This window comes from Chiloscyllium plagiosum, chromosome 9 (assembly GCF_004010195.1).
Source record: "Chiloscyllium plagiosum isolate BGI_BamShark_2017 chromosome 9, ASM401019v2, whole genome shotgun sequence".
Classification (NCBI taxonomy): Eukaryota; Metazoa; Chordata; class Chondrichthyes; order Orectolobiformes; family Hemiscylliidae; genus Chiloscyllium; species Chiloscyllium plagiosum.
The window spans coordinates 62,105,598-62,129,477 of NC_057718.1; the positions used below are offsets into that span (position 1 = coordinate 62,105,598).

The following is a 23,880-nucleotide window of genomic DNA, read 5'->3' on the forward strand; positions in this document are numbered from 1 at the left end:
GCCTTTAATGGTCAGTGCGTTGAGTGTAGGAGTTGAGAGGTCATGTTCTGGCTGCACAGGACATTGGTTCAGCCATGTTTGGAATACTGCCCGCAAGTATGTTTTAAAACTTGAAAGAGTTCAGAAAAGCTTTATAAGGAAAGTGCCAGAGTTGGAGGATTTGAGCTATAGTGAGAGGCTAGACTGGGACTCAAGTGTCAGAGACTGAGGGATAAAATCATGAAGTGCAATGGATAAGGTAAAGAGACAAGGTATTTTACCGGTAGTGGGGGGATCCAAAACCAGAGGGCATAGGTTTAAGGTGAGAGAGTGGAAAGATGTAATAGAGACCCAAGGGCCAACTTTTTTATGCAGAAGGTGGTGCATGTATGGAATGAGCAGCCAGAGGAAGTGGTGGAGGCTGGTACAATTACATCATTTAAAAGCCATCTGGATGGGTATATGAATAGGAAAATGTTAGAGGTATATGGGCTAAATGCTGGCAAATGGGACTATTTTATTTAGGATATCTGGTCAGCACAGACATGTTGGACCGAAGGGTCTGTTTCCATGATGTGTATATTTCAATGACTCCAAGTACAACAATATATGGGCACATGGAAACAGAGCGATATCTAGAACAGTACGGCAGAGGTACTACATGAGCACAATTTGTACTTGCTTCAGAAGTGTGTTTTAAGGATGTCAGCAAACATTCTTCAGTTGTTACCATACTAAGGATTGTTGAATAAGTGCTGTGCAATCATAAGTTAACACTTTTTTGGATTGGAGGTCTGAGGCCAATGATGTGCCGCAAGGGTCAGTGGTGGGTTCACTTCTTTTTGTCATTGTTATAAATAATTTATATTTGAAAATAGGAAGAATGGTTAGAAAGTTGGCAGATGACACTAAAATTGGCAGTGTATTAGATGGTACAGAAGGTTATCTCAGAGTATAAAGGGACCTTGATCAGATGGGCCAATGGGCTGAGGAGTGGCAGATTGAAGTTAACATACATAAATACGAGGTGTTGCATTTTGATATTGCAAATCAAGACAGGATGGATACAATTAATGAGGGGGTCTTGGGGAGTATTGCTGAATAAAGCGACCTTGAGGCACAGGTTCACAGTTCCTTCATGGTAGAGTCACAGATAGACAAAGTAGCAAAGGTGGTGTTTGGTAACTTCCCTTTATAGGTCAGTGCATTGAGTTTTAGAGTTGGGATGTCAGTTGCAGCTGTACAGGACATTGATTAGGTCATTTTTTGGAATACTTTGTTCAATTCTGGTCTCCTGGCTTTAGGAAGGATGTTGTGAAACTTGAAAGGATTCAGAAAGATTTACAAAGATGTGCTGGAATTGAAGGGAGAGGCTAAATAGGCTGGGGATATCTTCCCTGGAGTGTCAGAGGTCGAGGGGTGACTTTAAAGAGTTTCATGAATCATGAAGAGTATGGACAGGGTAAATTGTCAAGGTCTTTTTCCCAGCATAGGGGAGTCCAAAACTAGAGGCCATAGGTTTACGGTGAGAGGGTAAAGATTTAGAAGGGATGTATGGGGCAACCCTTTCACATAAAGATTGGTAGTGCATGTATGAAATGATTTGCCAGAGAAAGTAGTGCCAGTTGGTACAATTACAGCATTTAGAAGACATCTGAATGGGTGATGGGATAGGAAGGGTCTAGAGGGATATGGGCCAAATGCTAGCAAATAGGACTAGATTAATTTAAGATATCTGGTCGGCATGGACGAATTGGACCTGTTTCTGTGCTGCACAGTTCTAACTATTTAATGTTAGACATTATATTCCGAATTTTCCAAGTCAGTATTCTGTCTATTGTGAACAGCCTAATGCATTTACTCCATTTGACAACAGTAAAATGAGCAATTATTTTGGACAACTCACCCATTTCCGAGAGCAGAGAAGTTTTATGCAACAAGGACAGCACTCCATTGCAAAACACTGATGTGTCAGCCTATTTTCACTCAACTCAGGAACAGAGCTTAAAAGCATAACTTTCTGACTCAAAAACGACAGTATTACAATTGAATCATCACTATTATCTAGAATGCTGATTTGTCTTGACACTAAAATGCTGATGCTATGAAGTCCAATTTCCTACTTTTACACTCGTTAGGCCGATAAACACCTATTAATTGAGCCTCCTCCGTTCCCTGAGACGTTAGAGGCTCGAGCATGCGTACTGTATGAAATGACTCGCGACGTTGAAATGTTTGCGCCGGTGCAGAATGACGTGAGCGCTGAGCACTGCATGTCGGGACAGCTCGGCCGCCATGTTGGCGGCGGGTCGGTATTTATGAGATTTCTGGGGAGCTACTAAAATAGTTTCGCATCCTGACTGGATATATTCTGGAAAGAAAAGAGACTAAACCAATAAATTGGGAGGGTTAGCTGTTTGCCGTGAGGAGATGAAAGAAATGTCAGCGTAAGTGATGGATGCGTGAGTATGAGTCGGGCTGGATTTCCGGCTGTTGCTGTTGGGTTGATCTGTGGCCACAGCTCTTCATGTGGAGGGAGGCTCTGGCCTGTCCTCCTCTTCATAGCTTGGGCCTGACTCTTTGATGGGAAGATGACAAACCTTTGCGATGTCTGGATGGATTCTGGACATTTTTGTATTCTTCCTTTCACGGGAATGGAATAGCTGATTAGGCGTCAGCCTCTTCCCGTACCCTCGTTTCCGATACGCCCAGGATAAACTAAGCACTGTTGGCTGTAATATCCAGTTGTCAGTATTTCAACCTATTTAACTTGTTCTGTGGTACTTTTTACATTATGATCACTCACGTAATAAGCACGAGAAAACTTGTGAAGTGTTTTAAACTAATTTTAGCGCAACTTTGGAAATGTAATTTTAATGCTGTAGGCTATATGTTGATTATTTTTGGATGAGTACATTTAACTTCTGATCGCATTTGAAAAAGTATTGTGATATACGCCCTGTGTCTTTTTGTAAACAACATGTTTTCCGGAAAAGCGCATCTAGCTGGTGATTTAAAAAAAAAAGTTTGAATACCGCCTCTTACGCGCTTATTCCGTTTACGTGGGAAATCTAATCTCATCATTTTTTTTTTATCCAAGTACTTTATAACTGCAGACCTTTTAATGCCCAGTGAACAATTATTTTAGAGGAGAGAGATTTTTGATGGACTCTGAAACTCTTCTAAAATATTTGATAAGCCTGTCCAGAAATTCTTGTCTGAGGTTATTGCTTGCATACCGCATTGGAAAAGAAAACGTCTGAAGTCAATTGTATAATGCATCTAACTTTGGATGCCTGAATCTAAAGTCACTGGCACTGGCGCATTAACTTTTTTGATGTTCATGGGGAAGGGGATAAAAGTTGCGCTGGGCATTTTTTTGCTTGAATTTTATTCAGATCAAATCAGACCAGCTAGAGTAAGGATTGTGCATTATGTAAAAATGCATTCTCCTCACCTGCAACAATTTGTCCAGTTATTTAGTTTTAGCATATTAGAGTGTGAAACTCTGCAATATGTGTGTGCTAGTAATGCATAAAAATCACTTTTATCTTGGTAGTAAAGAGGAAATAGACAGTTTTTAACAAAAGCAATAATGTGTGGGGAGATGATGGAGACTTCTATATTTCGATTTGTCCAAATTCCCACGCAGTGGGATCCAGCTTACTTGTTCCGAGATAGATACAAAGATGTTCTGAAAATCAAAGTTTGAAACTTCCTATGGTGCGGGTTCCTGCGCTCAGCTGATTGGAGAATGTCGTCTTTGGTATGTGGGAATCCTCCAGGCAAACCACGTGGCTAGTCCAGCAAAGCTGAGCCTGACAAGCATGCTCTCAGTACCAGGTATGCAGCACCTTTGGAAGAAGTCTGTAAGAAAATTTAAAGTCAGCTTATTTTTAAAATGCATAGGTTGAGAGCTGGTCAGATTAAGTCAATTTCTTTTCACATTTTGTGGAATCTTAACTGGGTCTATCACCCAAACCGGAAGTACATAGGACTTCAGTTTATAATTTACTTAGTTTTTGAGCTTCAATAACCTTTGCTGAAGGTTGTCGCTGTTGCAATTTTTTAAAAAATGTGAAATGTATTTGAGATGTAGCCAAAGTATTCCTTGCTGGAAAAGGATGAAAGTATCCTCCTGTGAGTATGTTGCTTTTGGTAGATGTTTCTGTCATGTTGCTATCTACTCTTTCTAGAAAGAATGTACTACTGTCAAGAGGTCTACTACAATATGTGATTGATGTGCAGAACTAACTGAAGGTGCAATTCATAGTTTGAATTTCAGATTAAATAATAACTTGCAGAAAAAATGTTCAGTAGCTAATTCTGTCTGTATCATTAGAATTTTCACAGTCCTGTTAAATGCATTTCTCCTCTGGCTTTGTACTGTTGGTTAGGATTTTGCAGCATTAATAAAATTGCCAGCACTCATTGTCCTTGCTGCCCTGAAACTGATATGAATATCTGGCTTCATATATGTGTGGTTGAACCCAGAATAACTACTCTCAGCTTCTTCATTGAACTCAGTGGAGTCTGCATGGGCTCCGCTTGGTTAGATATTGCTGAACTGATGAGGACATCCAATTTTATACTGGTCTTGTATAAAAACTATTATAGTTACACGTTCGAATGAGCTAGAACTGTGTTTTTAGTGTGTTAAGTTAATTTAATGCGCAACTTTTCTGGCACTGGAAAAATTACTTGTTGAAAATTAAATTTCTCCATACTTTTTTTTGAAAGAAAAATAATTAAAGATTTAAGCAAAGACAGAAATTGCTGGTAGCAACTGTAAGGAGAAAGAGAGTTAATATTTCAAGTGTGGTGACTCTTCTGTCAGTTCTGATGAAGAGTCATGAATTGAAACATTAACTCTGTTTTCTCACCACACATGCTGGCAAAATATATTTTTTAAACTGTAGCATCCATAGTTCTTTTAATAAAACGAAGATTTAAGATTTAGTCTTAAGTAATTTTTGAGTAGTTTATGAAGGAGATAGACAGGAAAGGAGAAAGTGAGAACTGCAGATGCTGGAGATCAGAGTCAAGAGTGTGGTGCTGAAAGGCATAGCAGGTCAGGCAGCATCCGAGGAGCAGGCGAATCGACATTTCAGACCTAAGCCCTTCAGACAGGAAAATATTTCTCCTATGATAGATAGAGATGGCTTACTGGTTCCAAAAGACAAATGAGCAGAAGAAGCCAATTTTCACAGCTGGGTGTGATGGTCTGTTCTATCTGTAGCCACCTTCTCATCTGTTCTTTTTTTTTCCCAACCTGACTGCAGCACTTAGGAAGCTCTCTGTCCCAGTCTTCCTCTATCTGATGTGGACTGGTCAGCATAGATCACTTCAAACAAGAAAAGATTTTGTTTTTTATTTTATCCCTCACTCCCACCGCATCTCTTGAATTTTTTTCTCAAAATAACGTTTTCCGACATTTGATTTTCAAATGGGTCATGAGTTCCAACCTTGTGTAGAATATGTGTTGTAGACACCTAATTAACACAGATACCAATTCCACTATATTTTTCATTGTTGCTTGCTATCTTTCTCAATCAAGACTTTCTTCACTGCAAACATAATTGTTTGCATAGCTTGAACATGTCCATGTAACTGACCTAACTACTGGAAAATCTGACAATTATCTGTAGCAGTTCAGTCCTTTTAAGGCACTTGAACAATCTTCCCACATAGAAGACTTACAGTCCATGAGCATCGATGAAGAATGAGTATTCTGCTCTTTATAGTATGGCACTGTAGCAACCAGGATCTGTGGGTTGTTACCACAGTAGTTCTGCACAGGGTACAATGCATGTGAGGATTATCCAAATTTAGTGTTACAGAAAATGCATAAAACAAATTTATAATGATGTAACACTGAGAAACCTCACACTGAAGATTTGAGGTCCTGAGAAGAAATCTTTTACCAATGCATATTGTTAATTGTAATGATCTCCATTAAAAGATGTCAATCTGATTTTGGAGAGAAAACTTCAGCGAGATCAGTTAAAAATGTTTTGGCAGTAGCAGGAGCAAATTCTGCTTGTATATTAAGTACTGCCAGATTATAAAATATAAATAGTATGTGACTGCAGAAGCCACACAATAGAGAGTGAAGCATGTTACGTTTAACTTAATTGAGTTTAGCCATATACAGAGTAACCTCTGCCCTGCTATGGTGGCCACCAATGCATGGACATTTTCTAGATACCTTTCTGGTTGGTGGCTGGAGTTCATAATATGGGGATTCAGTGAGTTTGTTTTATGCTCCATCAGTTACGTTAGTTGGACATCCAAAGGTTGGATCCATGTAATCGTACCTTGAAAACGAACTGTTTCAATTCATGTTTTGTCTTTGTGGACAGTTTTGCTATATGACTGTTTAGCTCAGTTGATAACAAATGGGACTGTCAATCCAAAGAACATGTAGTTAAATCCCACATTGGGTATGAATCTTTCTTAATAAATATTTTCAAATTATTTTTCTTTCAATAACCTATTTTTCTAAATCATCCTGTTCAGAAATGTTATTACACACCTCTAGAGCAGTCCAGGAGTATTCCTACAATTGCATCACAGAAGGGCCACTAAAAAGGAAGATAAAGCAGACAGAATTGGAATAATAGCGTCATAGAGGTGTACGGCATGGAAACAGACTCTTCGGTCCAACCTGTCCATGCCGACCAGATATCCCAACCCAATCTAGTCCCACCTGCCAGCACCCGGCCCATATCCCTCCAAACCTTTCCTAATCATAAACCCATCCAAATGCCTCTTGAATGTTGCAATTAGATTAGTTACAGTGTGAAAACAGGCCCTTTGGCCCAACAAGTCCACACCGACCCGCCGAAGCGCAAACCACCCAGACCCATTCCCCTACATTTACCCTTTCACCTAACATCACGGGCAATTTAGCATGGCCAATTCACCTAACCTGCACATTTTTGGACTGTGGGAGGAAACCCACGCAGACACTGGGAGAATGTGCAAACTCCACACAGTCAGTCGCCTGAGGTGGGAATTGAACCCGGGTCTCTGGCGCTGTGAGGCAGCAGTGCTAACCACCATGCCGCCGCCTCCACGTTCTCTGGCAGCTCATTCCATACATGTATTTATTGATATTTTCCCAATGAATGTCCTTTTAACTATTACAATCAATTCTCTTCCAAGTTATTTGAAGGCTGGAATTTCTCATTTGTTAATTTATTTGTTTTCTGTGTATGTATCAGCATTTTTTGAGGAAACAGTTAATAAACAATATGTAGGATAAATTCAAGAACTTGATATTGGTTAAGGACTGAACAGACCTATGACTGGGTGACTTGAATTTTAATGTTTGCCTTTGTCAAGCCAGTTTGTTTGTTTTAATGCAAGCAGCTAATACTCTGAAACAAAAATAGAAATTGCTGGAGAAACTCTGTTGGGAGAAAGCAGAGTTAAATTTTTTTTAGATTAGATTACTTAGTGTGGAAACAGGCCCTTCAGCCCAACAAGTCCACACCGCCCCGCCGAAGCGCAATCCACCCATACCCCTACGTTTACCCCTTGCCTAACACTACGTGCAAACTCCACACAGTCAGTCGCCTGAGGCGGGAATTGAACCCGGGTCTCTGGTGCTGTGAGGCAGCAGTGCTAACTACTGTGTCACCGTGCCGCCCATAATGTTTTGGGGTCAGTGAAGGCTCACTCTGCTTTTTCTCCACAGATGCTGAGATTGTCCAATAACTTCTGGTTCTGTTTCAGATTTTCCGCATCCGCAGTTTTTTTTTGACCTAGCGAAAGACTGTGATACTGGTCGAGGTTGCAACTACACAGTAGGTCCTCTTCTTCATATGTGGCCCCAATAAGCAGCCATATGCATCTACACTTGAATTATCTTTCCAGTAGTCACAGTTCTATTTTTATGAATAAATAAATCGCTGTTTTGTGATCCTTGGAAATAGACTGTATTTTAAAGTGTATGTCAACGCTTGCCAATGGCAGTGGAGCAGTAATGATTGAAATAAGTGAACTCTTGGGTATGATTCTATCTGTGCAAGTAAGATGTTACTGCTTTTACTCATTAACCTTCAACTTAAGTCCATGGTTTTCAGCATGATTTTGATTTGAGCTGCTGGGATCACTGTACAGTATATAATACTATTTTACTTCCTGTTACAGCAACAGTGTTATGCTGGGGCCTCAGCCTCAGCAGGCTCAGAAGCATTATGGGATCACTTCTCCAATTAGCCTGGCTTATCCCAAAGATGTGGATGATATTTCTGCTCAGAGGTTGATTGAAGCCTTGAAACCATTTGGAGTATTTGAAGAGGAAGAGGAATTAAACCATAGGTGATAATATCGAAATGGTAGTTTTTTGCATATGCTAATTTATAGTTTGGATTCTGGTTGAACAATTTTAATGGTTTCTTTTAATATTACAGATTAGTTGTTTTGGGTAAATTGAACAATTTAGTTAAAGAATGGATAGCAGAAATCAGCGAAATTAAGGTAAAAATACTTTTATTGCTTCAACTGAAATATTTTGTGACATTTAAGTTTTTAGTGGATATCTGGGTGGATTGGATACTTGGTATTGTAATAGTACTTCTCAAGGAAGTTATCAAAGAAGTGCTGCAGTAATGTTGTTGTATCTTATTATCCTAGCTGATGATACTATTGGGCAAGTAAGTTTCCAGAAGAAAATTCAAATTCCTGATAATTTTTTTTTGGTTTGTATTTTAGTTGGTGGTCAGTCACCAAAATACAGTCAAACAATGCTGCATGATACATTTTCCTTTTAAACACAGTGGACGTTTTTAAAACAAAAGACAAAAAGAAAACATGTATCAAGGTGTAGAATAGTTAGGAAAAAACATTTAAAACATCCAGCAAAACAAAGTTTCACTGCATCTTTGTGATGAAATCCAGGTAAATTACCTAACTATATCAAATCTAGCTGCTGATTCTCCCCAGTTCCTTCATAGAACAGTACAGCACAGTAACAAGCCTTAGGAGAAAGTCTGGGCAGGTAGGACAATCAGAGGGCGGTGCAGAGTTGTTGTATCTGGGCTGAGGTTGGGGGTTGCGGGGGTGTGTGGTGGGGGAGAGAGAGAGAGCGAGAGCGAGAAAAAAGAAGCTGATGAGGTCAATGCTGGTGCCATGTGGTTGGAGGTTCCCAAGGCGGAAGATGAGGCGTTCTACCTCCAGCCAACAAGTGGCTTGGATTTGGCTGTGGAGGAGGCCCAGGACTTGCATGCGCTTGGTGGAGTGGGAGGGGGCGTTGAAGTTGTCGGCCACAGGACAGTGGGGTTGTTTGGTGTGTGTGCGTCCCAGAGATGTTCACGGAAACGTTCTGTGATTTGGCGTCCTGTGTCCATAATGTAGAGGAAACCACATTGAGAGCAACAGAACACAACTCGCGGAACGTTTCACGGAACATCTCTGGGGATGTTTGATGCATGTGCCCCAATGAACTGTGGCCGACCACATCAACTCCCCCCTCCCATTCTGCCAAGGACGTGCAAGTCTGGGCTGCCTCCACTGCCAAATCCAAACCACTTGACGACTGGAGGAAGAACGTCTCGTCGTCTGTCTTGGGACCCTTCAACCACATGGCATCAACATCGATTTCACCAGTTTCCTTATTTCCTGCCCCTGCGTCACCACATCCCAGATCCAACCCAAATCGGCAGTGCCCTCTTGAACTGTCGAACCTGTCCATCTTCCTTCCCACCTATCACAATGCCCCCCCCCCATCTGTATCTACCTTTTGCCTTCCCAGCTACCTCCACACCACCACCTTCCTATTTATCTCATGCCCCCTTTTCTCCTTCCACTCCACATTTCTGATGAAGGGCTTATGCCCAAAACGTCGACTGTCCTGCTCCTCAGATGCTGCCTGACCTGCTGTGTTTTTCTAATCCTATACTTTTCGACACAGTAACCGGCCCATTGACCCAGCATGTCTATGCTGAACGTGATGCCATTCTAAACTAGTCCCATCTGCTTGCACATTGTCCATATCCCTCTATTTCCTGCCTGATCATGTGTCTACCTAAGTGCCTCTTAAATTTTATTGTCTGCTTCTGCGTACTTCTGCTTTCTACCCGGCAGCATGTTCCAGGCATCTACCACCCTCTAAGAAAAACATTCCTCTCTCATCGCCTTTTTAAACTTCATCCCTCTCTCCTTAAACCCATTCCCCTGACTATTTTGGCATTTCCACCCTGGGATAAAGACTCTAACTATCCACCCTATGCATGCCTCTGATTTTATTTTTTTGTGTGAAGCCTTATATGGATATTCTTATTAGCGAGCTTCAACTTTCTCAACTTTTCAATCACCTGCTAACCTCCAATCGGACACTCCTGGTCTGGAACATGCTCAAATTAAACTCCTCTACTGAAGTAACTGTGCTTTCCTTGAACTGTTCTCTCATCCTTTTTTGTTTTTTTTTCAGGAGAGAAACGGTTTTCTTCTGATTCCAGCCTGGTCTTATCTAAAGCTCCCAAAAACGTAGCATAGTATCAACTACTTCTATTATCTCTCCAGGGATACCTGCTCTCTGACATATACTGGATTAGGCCAGGAAGTACTATCTGACCTAGATTTTTTTTTTTACAACACTTCAAAAAAGTAGCCAATTCTGTGTGCCAATATTTTCGAAATCAATCAGACACCTTTCATAATTTTCATTTCAAATTTCCTCCGTTGAAATAGTTTTCTTCTGTCAAATGCTCTACGACTTTGTAAAATTTGATGTTTGGTGAAGGTTGTATTCCCCTCAATAGAGGGGGCGTTTTTCACGCATCAAATTAGGTTCAAAAAATGACATAAGGCGGAAAGGCAAGAGGTGAGGATGATGGCGTCTGCCGAAGACTATAGACTGCTTAAGTGAGAGGGCAAAATTTAACAGATGGTGTTTAATGTGGGAAATGGTACAGTTATTCTCTTTAACAGGAAGAATAGAAGAGCTGACTATTATTTAAATGGAGAAAACTATGAACCAGGGATCTGGGAGTCCATGAATCTCAAAACGTTAGCATTCAAATTTTGTGGGTAGTAGGGAAGGCAAAGGGAATGGAGTATAAAGGTAGGGAGGTATTGCTAAAGTTGTACAAGGCATTAGTTAGACCACAGCTAGAATACTGTGAAAAGTTTTATTGACTTTACTGAAATGAACAAGATTCTTAGAGGACCTGACAGGGTATTGAAAATGTTATTTTCTCCTTTTATGGGAGAATCCAGGTCCAGAAGTCCTAATCAGAATAAGGGTCAAGAGCAAGAGTAGGTGGAATTTGTTTTTACTGCAGAGGGCTATTGAGGCTGGGTCTTCAAGGCTGAAATAGACAAAATTCTAATCGATAAGGGAATCAAGAGTTATGGGGAAAAGGCAGAAAAATGGAATTGAGGATTATTATTTTTAACCATGATCATCTTGAATGGCAGAGCAGACTCCATGGGCTGAACAGCCTATTTTGGCTCTTCTGTCTTATGGTTCTCATGGTGAAAGCATTGTTTAGCTTTGATAGCTTACTTGTAAATAGTTTAAGCAGCTGCTGTCACAAAAGTAAGTTTGTTTTCTGCAATTGAGTGCAAGCTTAATTTCAGATATTCAATAAAATTAGTGTTTTCCCTAATGTTATTTACAATAAAGAGCAATGAGGCTGCAGCTGGTAACCTGAAAGGGCTCTTTTCAAAGGGAGCATTTGATTGTTAAATGTTTTTGTATTAAAAGGCTTCTAGTATGATTTATATTTTAGTTAATTTTATTTAAATTACAAAATTAAATTTCTAAAGTAGACTTCTTAAAGAATTGGAGAAGCCAGTAAAGTTGTAAATTGGTTAAAAGAAATCTATTATTTTGCTGAAATAAACAGTACAGATATATTTGAACTCATCAAAAAGAATATTTAGTTATTGGGTGTGCATAATTCCTGTACCAAGTAGATGGGGATTCAATGTTTGATCTCCTTTTTGAGAATAGAAGTTGTGTTGACTGGTTTTAATTTTCATTCTCAGAATCTACCAGCATCAGTCATCGTAAATGTTGGTGGAAAAATATTTACATTTGGCTCATACAGGCTAGGAGTGCATACAAAAGGTATGCTTCAATTATTTTATCTAATTGTTGAAATAGTATAAACTCTTTAATGCAATTGTCAAACTTACTGACCTGAAAAAAATGTTTGCACTTTTTTGGGTGCCCACATAACTTGCAGGTGCTGATATTGATGCACTGTGTGTTGCTCCACGTCATGTAGAAAGGAGTGATTTCTTCCAGTCGTTCTTTGAAAAACTAAAGCAGCAAGAAGGAATCAAGAACCTGAGGGTAATTTATTTCATAAGTACACTATTGACTCTTCCCATAGTATTTTTACGGGCTGTTAGATTGATATGTAAAGCGCACAAATGTGTAAGAGTTTTTGCTGTATTATGATAGGAACTCCTTAATTCATATGCTTAAATACTCAGCCTTACCATTCTAAATCTTTAGCATATTTGATGTGATTCGTTTGCATAAAGTTTTGCATGCTCCATATTTGAATTAGAAGTTGATCATTGCTTTGTCTCTCTGGCAAATTTAGATTCTTTTTATTTAATTGCTGTTTCCATGGACACCATCTCACTCCCTTAAAATCTGTTTTTACACCCCTACCTTCACACAAGTTTACTTTCTACCTCCAGCTATTTCGGTTACTTCATATATGAATCCCAGAATGGCATCCATACTATGTGTTGTTCCTCCATGCTGTTTGTCACACAACTTTACCACCTTTTTTCCTATTCCAATTTTGAAGACAAGCCGTTGAACATGAAACATAAAACTGTTTTTCTCTCCACAGATGTTTCCAAGTACTGTAACATTTTCTGTTTCATCTCAAATTTCCAATGGCCACAGTAATTTTGCTTTTATCTTTCCCTATTATCTTGCCTCCATCCTTCATAGGAATTCTATCATGGAAGAGAAATCCTAACCATCTAAAACTAAACAGCTAGAGTAATAACTCCATTTCTTGCCCTGTGTAGTCATTTCCAGACCCTCTTTCTTTGCATATTACACTCTTCTCTCTCTTGCTGTAGCATTCAATTCCATACCACTGAGCACTGCACAGCCACTATCTCTGAACACTGTAGTGATCTTTCTGTAGATTTAAACACTTATCAGATAAAACTGTAACAAAGCTTTGTCTTTGCTTTGCTTTTTGTCTTTTTCTGAATCTGTCATTGTATTTCACTATAAACTTCGGAATTCCTGTTTCCAGCTGGGGCTTGTTGGGGTGGGCAATGCAGAACCTCTGAACTCTGAGCTGGAGCTGAACTTCAAGAATACCTGTTAAATGATTGAAAAGTTGTTTGCTTCCATCCTCTGCTCAATTGTCGCTGTCTTTTAATTACACTTTTTTTTAAAAAACCTTGATTATTTGTAACTTCACATTTACCCTGGATAAGCCTTTTTCTAAAAGTTATCTGCCCATACATACCATGTCCCTATGTTTATTGGCACTCATCATTTAAAGAGTAAATTGGTGTTCCTCAGTGTCTCAATCAGGGTTCGGCAATATCTTTGGTTGAGTAGATATGTGTTACATGGAAGCAGTCACTCTCTTGGTCCTGATAGATGCCCAGTCTGCCTAGGGATACCTGGGAGAGTAAGGTGTCTCAAAAAGTTGAATAACACCTAAAGCTGACTGTTTGTTTCATGCTGCTCCTGTGCAGTAGTATTATTGGTGATGTTTGTCACTAACTGGTGGCTGCCAAAAAGACCTCTGCCTATTGCTCAAATTATTAATGCACTGTATAATTTCTTTGCCAGTGTAATGCTTTGTATATAGGCTAATTATCCCAAAGACTAGTGAATCTTAGTGATAACTTTTGGCTGATTGCACTTAGCCAAGGTATTTAATGTACCTAACTAGCACACCCTTGCAAAATCTGTAAAATAGGGTATAATATTATTATGCTTCTGCAATTAGACAATATTTACTGGATAACCCCGCATGTGCGAAGAATTTCACTGACACGCAATTTAGGATTGAGTCGAATTGTCAGCTTGGTGTACTTGTATGTATGAGAAGCCTAATTTTGTAATACACCTACTAAGCCTGGCAGTTATGAATGAATCGGTATTAAGCGCATATTTTCCATGGGAATGCCTCTGCCAGTGTCCACTTGCCAGTTAATCCGCATCCTTCACTCGTGCAGTATAAATGTTTGTTTGTTTTCCCCTTGAATTGGTACTTTTCACAAATGTCCTGTGGGAGATGAAAAGTTTTTGACAAAATGTCTTTTTTTTCAGCAGTATTCAAGTTCTATACTATGAAATTTTTTTTAAACATATTGACTATAGATATTGGAACCTGATACAACTTTATTTTCCTTTTGTTTCACAATGATGTTTCATAAATAGATTGAGAACAAATTTCTACTTTAAAATGACCATTTGCCAAAGCAAGACTTTCCCATTTTATTTTTTTTTACATGCCACTGAACTGAAATCAGTAACTTAAAAATTGATTTCCCCATCCTCTCCACCCTTGTTTATTTTTAAGACTTTCTTTTTTGTGTATGAGTAAAGGAGCAGCCTTACCTAGAATTTCATGTTTTTGACCTCAACCCTTGTCTGTCCGTAATAGAAAAAATGTGAAGGCTGCCCAGTTATATTGAGATGTTAATAATTGTAATTCATGGTCCACATCAATCTTCTGTCTTTTGATTTTGCAGGCTGTTGAAGATGCATTTGTTCCAGTTATAAAATTCGAACTTGATAATATTGAGGTAAAATTTCCCTTGCTAATATGATTGCACATATTTGTAAAGAGTACAGTGTACCTTTCTGTTTATTTACAAAAATTATAGTCTCAATTGCATCTATGTAATTTAAATGTAGGCTATCGTTGATCTAAATCTGACTTTCATTTGCTTACATTACAATGCCATTGTGATGGACAACTTTTAACTCTCTTTCAGATTGATCTTGTATTTGCTAGGCTAGCTTTGCAAACCATTCCAGACAATTTGGACCTCCGCGATGATTCTCGTCTGAAAAACCTTGACATTCGATGTATACGAAGTTTGAATGGTAACTTGATCTTGAATGTTACTTTTCATTGTTCAAATTAATGGGTGTATCTGTTCTGTTCCAGATGTTTCCTAATAAACCGACTAACAAATGTTTCATGACTTCTTTTACTTAACTTCACCAACTTATTTTAGTAGTAAAGTCGCCATAGTCCTAGCAGAACATAAGGCTGTTCTCTTTTTGAGAGATAACTGCTGGTGGTTTAGCCTGAAGGTCACCACTCCTCAGGCAAAGGGAGAGTGGCAACCTCCACTGGTGCAGGAATTGAATCCACACTCAGCATCACAAACCAATCAGCCATCCATCCAACTGATCTAAATAAACCAATACTAAGTCATTCAACATTTAAATAAGGAAGGCTTAAACAAGAGTTCACATCGGTTTTGTAGCATTATGGAGTAGCCAGTTACAAAATCTGACTTTTCATACTTATTACATGAACGCAACATTAACTTGGCGTAAATTTTGGATAGTTCAATACCTGATTATGAATATTTGCATTTTGTTTAAGAGTTGCATTTAATACAACTTAAAATATTTTGTGTTTGACAGGTTGCAGGGTTACAGATGAAATTCTTCATTTGGTGCCAAATAAAGAGAATTTCAGGTTAACTCTTAGAGCCATTAAGCTGTGGGCAAAAAGTAAGTAGTACAGATACTTTTATTTACAAATTAATATGCATACAGATGTTAAAAGAATGCTGAATGCTACTGTAAAAATCTATTCCAGGACGTGGAATATACTCTAATATGCTTGGATTCCTTGGCGGTGTTTCATGGGCCATGTTGGTAGCAAGGACCTGTCAGTTGTATCCTAATGCAGTTGCATCTACTTTAGTCCACAAGTTTTTTCTAGTCTTTTCCAAATGGTAAGTAAAACTGTTGGGAACTTGCAACAGATGTTATCGCAGAAAGTTATTGTATGTTTTTTTTTCTAGTTTTATTTTAGAGGATGAATTATATAAAATTTTTCAAGTATGTATTTTGATGTAAAAGAAAAATGCTGTAGATGTTAGGAATTTGAAATGAAAAAGTGGCAGTATTCAGCTGGTCTGTCAGCATCTGTGGAGAGAGGCACAGAGTTAACGTTTGTGTTGTATATATTAACTCTTCTTTAGAGAACCATGTAGTCAACTCGGTGTTAACTCATTGTTCCTCTCTGCGTAGATACTACCCAGCCTGTTGAGCGCTTCCCTGTTCAGTTTCCATGTGTGGAATAGATTACGTGCAGAACACACTAAAGGCAGGACTCCAGGAAAACTCTGAACAAGTGAAAAATTGTCATGTAATAGCAAAAATAGCATTTTTGGCTAATGGTAGTGACATTGAACGTATGCATTTAATTTTGATGTCCACAAGTAACATCTACGGTAAAAGTTTATATAAAAAGACAACTTGTTTGTTCTGAGCTAATGTGCTAATATTCTAAAGATGTTTTTATTCAATTTGAGCATCCAGGTAACAGAAGAAGTAAACAAAAAAAGTCCTCAGTATCCTGTGCTGTATTGTTCTATGTTCTGTAACAACACTGAAAGCAGTATTCCAGTGCAGACATTTGTATTGTCGTTTTATCACCATTTTAACTATACTATTTTTCATTTACTCTGAAAATCAGTACAGGGAAACCTCGATTATCTAAACGGCTTGGATGGGGAGCAGGGAGTATTTTGTTCGGCTAATTGAATGTTCAGATAACAGTTTAGCCAAGCATTGGGTCCTTCAGATCTTATTCGGGTACTTCGAAATTCAGATAATAGAGGTTGCTCTGTATTGCAATGTCATGACTTTGGAATAGAAGTTAATGCAAAACTAAACCAAATTCCAGTTAATTCTTGTTTAATTTGAATATCTGATGTGCATTTATAACATTTTAGTGGATTCTGATCTGAGTTGAGAGGTGCGCTGGACAAATCCAGGCATGCAGTACAGGACTGCTATCACCGACTAGAAATCCAAGATAGTGTTAAACCTAACCTTAGCCAGTATTTTAAGGATTCTTTGAACCTCCTTAAAACTTTTGTAAACCTACATTAAATTGCTCCCACCTATTTTATAACTGTCAATCTTTAAAATTATATATGGAAGAGTGTGCCCTGGTGCCTGTTGGCATAAAGTGCTCCCTTTAGCAAGAGGGCCAGACAATATAAAGGGATATTGCCTGGCTGCAACAGAGAGCAGTTACCGTTGTGTATGAATTTAATGTTTCACTGTTAGGGCAGAATTGAATCTGAGTGAGTGTTGCCATTTCATTTTTAAGTTAATTCAATCAAATAGTTGTCCTGAAATTTTTTTTTTTGCTTTTAGGGAGTGGCCAAACCCAGTATTGCTTAAACAACCAGAGGATAGCAACTTGAACCTGCCAGTTTGGGATCCACGGGTATGATTAGTATTCAAATTATACCCAATCTGATTTTATGTTTATTATATATTCTCACATATGACATTTGTTTCTCAGGTAAACCCATCTGACAGATATCACCTGATGCCAATAATAACTCCTGCCTACCCACAACAAAATTCCACATTCAATGTGTCCTCGTCAACTCGAACAATAATGATCGAAGAATTCAAGCAAGGTTTACTTTTTAATTTATTGCAGAAAATTGGTTTACTTAGTTTCCTGTTATCTTCCAGATTTTTATTTGAAGTCCAAGCGAACTGTATATGAAGGAATCTTTAAGTCAACACATTTAATCCTTCTAAAAAGGATTTGAGAATTTGTAACTGTCAACAGCAATATTATTTTGTGCAGTAATGTCACTCATTATTTTAGAAAGTTGACCTAACATTTTACTTTTCAAAAAAAAATCTATTGGTATTGCACTTAACCTTAATGAATAATGACAGTAGTGTTCACATGTACGTCTTTCTTGGTTCCTTACAGTCAACATTAGGCATGTATGAATTCCCACAGGTTGTTGAGCTTTTTTTCAGTTTAGTAGCACTGAATACATGAAATGAAATTCTGCAAGTTACGTCATAGTTGTCTTTTTAAGATGCTTTCTATTATTTGTACTATTAAGTTGTGGTTTTATTCCATTTCCATACTAATTTAGCTTTGTATATTCAGGTCTTGCCATTACTGATGAAATACTACAAAGCAAGACAGACTGGTCTAAGCTCTTTGAACCACCCAGCTTCTTCCAAAAATATAAGTAAGTATATGCATGCTTCACAATGTCACCTACATTCTTCTTTCAATTTGTTTCTGTAGAAGTCTATCCCAATTTGGCAAACTATCTATCTGAGAAACTTTGGATTTTAAACCAATACTGATTAAGTTTTTTTTTCCCCAATACTAATGTGATGCAACATTGGTCAGGAGCATTTAGTATTCCAGTGTACTGCCAATACTGGATCCTCTTTGTCATTGTCAAAGGTAGACTGTTGAAACTGTGTATTTCTATATCCAGCACCAGCTATCCCATGATCAGTATTATTGGGTGTACATTGTATGTGTATCTGCTGCTAATATGGGTAGCAATCCTTGTGCATGATTCTATTGGTTCCTAACAAAAGTCATAGTGACCAAACCCTCCTGCCACTTCAATTCTGTAGGGATCATTGGATGTTATTTCACAGGTGCCAAAAATATGAAAATGTTTTCTGTTTTGAGCCACCAATACATTTTTAGTTCATATTCTCAAAAGTTGAAGATCTCCGAGTTCTGCTCTGTACCTACGATATAGTTGTTGTTTCATTCCACATTTTTTTTTCTTCCTGTATCTGTTACATTCTTTTGAACTGTGAAACTACTTTAGATATTTTCTCAATTATTGGCCATTCCCATAAGTGTGCATGTAATCTGGAATGCACTTTTTCCTACAGAACATGTAATTACATCTGCTGATTTATAATGCAGCACGCCTACTTCATATAGCAACACCCCAATTATGTAATGCATGTTGCCTCATGAATTCTACATGTAATGAAAAGGGTGCTGAATAAACCCTATATTGAGACAATGAACAAAGCAAAAGCTGTGAAGTGACTTATTTACAACAATAAAAAGCATATTGTGAAATGTCTTTTTCTTAATCCAGAATGAAAGTACTCTATTGGGGTGAGGGGAGATTGCAGTTGGATTTTCTAGCTGTGAGGTAATTTTGAGAAGTGAGCTATGACTTGGTATTCTCTGGAGATTAGAGCTGGGTAACCAAAAATAATACCTAATGGGTGAGGCCTCAAAATTCAGCTTCCTGCAGTAGAACAAGTTCACTGAATTGTTGGTGTGAGAAAATAGCAGTACCTTCTATAAGAAGGTGAATTTTCTGTTCAACAATTTTTAAGAAAAAGGGCTCATACTGAAGCAATGTGAATGGTTAATGTTGAAGAGCTGAATGTTTGTGCTTCAGGTGAACAGATTGTGAAATGAGGTGTTGGTAGGTTGGTCAGTTGAAAAACCTCTGGGAAGCTACCACATTAGCATTGTTCTGAACCACTGGTGTCTTATTGATGTTTACACAATACATCCTGGATGAAATTTGAATGAAATAAAGCTGCTGATGACAGCAGCTCAAAGGCTAAATCTAGTGAGCAAGAATTTGAGAGGTGGCAGTTGAAAGACCATTGATACTACAGTGGTGCCACATATGTTCTGGGAATGTTGCTGGAACAGTTGAAATTTAGCTTGGTATGACTGAGTGTTTAAGGTGAATGTCCTCTGTTTGAATGCCATTTTGTTTTTTGTTTTTTTACTACATGATTTATTTTTTTCTTCAGTTCAGCAGTAAAATATTTTAAAGTGAAACGTTGGCTGTTGATTCCTGTCATTTGAAGATTTAATATCATTGGTTGTTAGTGGGATTGAAACGGAATATTATCTCCAAAAATCAGAATTTAAATAAAGAATATGACAATTGGAGGCCGTTGGGTTTATTAAGTCCATGCTGTCTCTGTAGAGCAATTCTTTGAATGTGGTCTAATAATCTTAAATAGTTTTTTTTTTCTCTTGCGCACTCTTTCTTGTCCATAGTTATAAAAAATAAAGATTCAACTTATAACTTTTATTTCTTTTTGGGAAACCATCTTTTTGTTTATGACTAGCCTGCTGAATATGTGCTCCGTATCAGTAACTGCCTCATGTTTACTGCTCATTTTGTGTGATAAGAGTGAAGCTCATTTAATGAGTTGGTACCTAATTTTGAAAATTGTAATTAAGACAGTGTTTATGATTTGGAGTTATTTCAGTGCACTAGAGCTTTTAAGCACTTTGCTTTTTTTGGGAAAAGCAATGAATGCTTCATAGTGAGGTTGTTTTAACTTTTATTTTGAAATATTGTTTTCTAATGTTCTTGACTAAACAACATTTGAAATCAATCTTTCTTTGTTTATAGGCACTACATTGTATTAACAGCAAGTGCATCCACTGAAGAACATCACTTAGAATGGTAAATAATCCAGTAAAAAATGACTTACAAGGATACTGTCAATATTGGCACGGTGGGGTGGCACGGTGGCATGGGGTAGCACGGTGACACAGTGGTTGGCACTGCTGCCTCACAGCGCCAGAGACCCGGGTTCAATTCCCTCCTCTGGCAACTGTCTGTGTGGAGTTTGCACATTCTCCCCGTGTCTGCGTGGGTTTCCTCCGGGTGCTCCGGTTTCTCCCACAGTCCAAAGATGTGCAGGTTAGGTGAATTGGCCATGTTAAATTGCCCGTAGTGTTAGGTGGATTAGTCAGCAGTAAACATAGCGGGGTGGGTTGCTCTTCGGAGAGTCGGTGTGGACTTGTTGGGCCGAAGGCCCTGTTTCCACACTGTGGGGAATCTTAAAAAAATTGCAAGATCATTATCAATTCAAGCGAAATATCACACAGCTGAGTCTTTCTCTTGAATGTGGTGTAATAAGCTTAAATTTTGGTGATTTTCATAAAGACTGTGGGAGAAGAAAAATCCGGAGATCAAAAGATGATGGTCACTACAAAATGAGATAAGGAGTTCAGAAGAAACTTCTTCTCCTGCAGAGTAATGCTATTGTGGAACAATGTCCCACAGGTTGAGGCAGATGTGATAGATGCAATTAAGGAGATGTATGATAGGATGTGGTGAAGAGAATGTAAGGTTGCCAGATGGGAAAAGGCTTGGATGAATGCTGGACATTGATGCAGCTAGTTGGATCAAATGGCTTATATCTGTGTATTTTATTTCAGAATTTGTGTTGCTTTAGTTAACTTCCAAAGTAAAAATGTTTTCCTTTTCAGGGTTGGTCTTGTTGAATCAAAAATCCGTGTACTTGTTGGCAACCTTGAGCGAAATGACTACATTAATCTTGCCCATGTAAACCCACAGTCTTTTCCTGGCTTAAAAGAACATCACAATCTGTAAGTTAGGTTTTTCATTGACTTAAATCCTTTATATTTTAAACATGGTAGAGCTGATGTTTAACTGGTTTGAAATTAGCTGGTTAAAATCACCTATAACTTTGTGTACAATTTAACAAATATTGGAATCGATGCATGATGATAGTTGTAAACCTGAAGGTGTACTACATATGAATTTTTTTTGTAGAAATTTGAAGGAATGTTTTAATCACTAACCCAGTTGCAGCACTCCAATACTGAGACTAATTTGAAGATGCTAAAGTAACTGGTATATTTTTGTTTTAGGTATGTCTATATCAGAGCACAAATCATAGCAGACATAGATGTAATTTGCATCATTCGAATACAAACACTCTCTTTCAATTTCAAATTTAATTTTAATCTTTACAGTCAACATAGACTCTTCCTTATGATGGCTAAGAAAAATTGATACTTCACTAGTATGTCTGTGCTTTGTACTAATTTGAAATTACTCAGTATCCTAACCACATAGGCATCTGGAGGTATTAGTTGAGAATGATTTCTGTTAAATGTTGTATTGAACGTTAAAGTGAAAGAAGCCATTGTATTTTCAGTAAATACATGATTTGGTTTATATGCTTTAGTTATTGCAGATCATATCTGCTAGAAGTTGTTCTTTAATTAAACTTCCAAAAATCTCCACAGTTAATTATTTAAGCTGCATTTAACCTCAAAAACATGTTAAAAATTGCATTTATTAGCATCTCTATAGAAGAAAAGTACACAACACCAGATGTGTAGCTAAAACAAAATCACCCAATTACAAGTTTTGATTTTGACTTTTTTTTCTATGTTTCACATTTGTTCCATTTGGCCTAATCATCCCTTGTACACTAATTTTTAAAAATTCATAGTTTTTGCTGACAATTTTCAGCAGGTATACTGGAGCAATGATGACTAAAAGCCTTGATCTTCAGTCTTATGCTTAAGATAAGACTACAGAAGAGCTTACCAATTGGAATTCTTCAAAAATCTTTAGCTACTCTAAAGTATGATGGTAATCTGCAGATCTTACAAACTGAATCAGCAAGTTGTAGGTATCTTGCAAATCCTATTTGGAGGGTAGGAGAGACTTTGGCAATGGCTTGCAATACAACCATGCTTTTAAAATGTAGAACTTTGAGTTTGTAGATAATTTTTAAAATCATTACTTTCATTAATGTACTAATACGGATTTTGCATCTTTTCATGATTCATATTGATGTGGTTCTGAACCTTTTATTGTGTCACAACATTATTCAAATTTAGCTCCTGTACCACCACTACTTCTTAGTTCTAAAATTGCTAATACATGTAAGTCACGCTGAGGGAGTGATTAGTTCTTCCTGTCATTAGAACACTTCCTGAAGATGGTAAAAACAGAATCCTTTGAATAAGGTAGAGGTGGATTTGTTTTTTTACTAAGCAAGGGGGTGAAAATTAATTGTGAATAGGTAAGACTGTGGAGTAATCTGATCAGCATTAATCTTGATGAATGGTGGAGTTGCTTTGAGAGCACAAGTGAGCACCATTTGCTTCTAATTTGTATCTGTGGTCAAAATTGTGAATAATCTCAACTAGTGTAGACCAAAGTATGGATATTACCCTATAGAAGTTTCCAAATTAATATTTTTGGAACAGGGTGTCAGTATTGTGGATACTCAGTAATTCAGATGAAAAGTGTAGACTATTGAGTAAGCTGCATAATTCCATTTACTGCCATGCTCAGCAAGTGGATACATCTGAAAATTAGTTCTATTGCATTTCTGTTAACTAACGGCAAATTGACCAGCTTCTTTTTCAAAATTCCTGTGACTTTTGATGTCAATTCATCATTCTTCTCAAATATGTGCTTCAGTGATGTACTGGGGCTTTGTGTAAAGTTCAGCAGAAATTAGGCACCTGAAGAAAAGTTGTTGTCTGGAGGCTGAACAGAATGTGCGTTATTACAGCCTGATGCTTTCTGAAATACTATAATTGTTTGCCTCTGCACCTAAAGGGGCAACTTTTTCATGCAGAGGATGGTGCGTGTATGGACTGAGCTGCCAGAGGAACTGGTGGAGGCTGGTACAATTACAACATTTTAAGAGAATGAGTACATGAATAGCAAGGGATATGGGGCCAAGTACTGGCAAATGGGACTAGATTACTATAGGATATCTGGTGGGCATGGACGAGTTGGACTGAAGGGTCTGTTTCCGTGCTACATATCTCTATGACTTGATTTTCAAAAGTTTAATTTAGAATTTATATTTTGTGGGATTGAATTTTACATCGGGATAGGGAAGTATACTGCAAGTTTGAGAAAGACTTACTTGCTTCAGTGACATGCTCCAGGTTACCTTTTGGTGGTGAGAGTTAGACTTCAATGGAGGAAGTCCCACCCTGGAGAGCTGAAGCCCCAGAAAGCTAGTGGGCAATGCTGGAACTGCAAGTGGATCCATACATGCCAGACCCAGTAAAAATGACCAGGGCATTTTCAGTGTGGAAGCACTGAGGAGCCAATGCATGTAGGACT

The 23,880-nt window shown here is 38.1% G+C and overlaps 1 protein-coding gene across 5 annotated transcripts in view; it reads left to right on the forward strand.

Moving 5' to 3' along the window:
• The first annotated feature begins 2,262 nt into the window (after positions 1–2,262).
• LOC122552892 (poly(A) polymerase gamma-like) overlaps positions 2,263–23,880 on the forward strand; it is a 41,638-nt gene continuing 20,020 nt past the window's right edge. The window contains exons 1-14 of one of the 5 annotated variants that reach the window (XM_043696049.1): positions 2,263–2,426; positions 8,137–8,307; positions 8,400–8,466; positions 11,980–12,061; positions 12,180–12,289; positions 14,683–14,736; positions 14,929–15,040; positions 15,593–15,682; positions 15,771–15,909; positions 17,345–17,417; positions 17,496–17,616; positions 18,111–18,195; positions 20,377–20,430; positions 21,243–21,362. In XM_043696049.1, coding sequence (XP_043551984.1) covers positions 2,410–2,426; positions 8,137–8,307; positions 8,400–8,466; positions 11,980–12,061; positions 12,180–12,289; positions 14,683–14,736; positions 14,929–15,040; positions 15,593–15,682; positions 15,771–15,909; positions 17,345–17,417; positions 17,496–17,616; positions 18,111–18,195; positions 20,377–20,430; positions 21,243–21,362 — 1,295 coding nt within the window. In that variant the 5' untranslated portion in view covers positions 2,263–2,409. Of the gene's footprint in view, positions 2,442–4,221; positions 4,240–7,771; positions 7,791–8,136; positions 8,308–8,399; positions 8,467–11,979; positions 12,062–12,179; positions 12,290–14,682; positions 14,737–14,928; positions 15,041–15,592; positions 15,683–15,770; positions 15,910–17,344; positions 17,418–17,495; positions 17,617–18,110; positions 18,196–20,376; positions 20,431–21,242; positions 21,363–23,880 lie in introns of those variants that run through there. The other 4 variants (XM_043696050.1, XM_043696052.1, XM_043696051.1 and 1 more) reach the window with 4 other exon arrangements.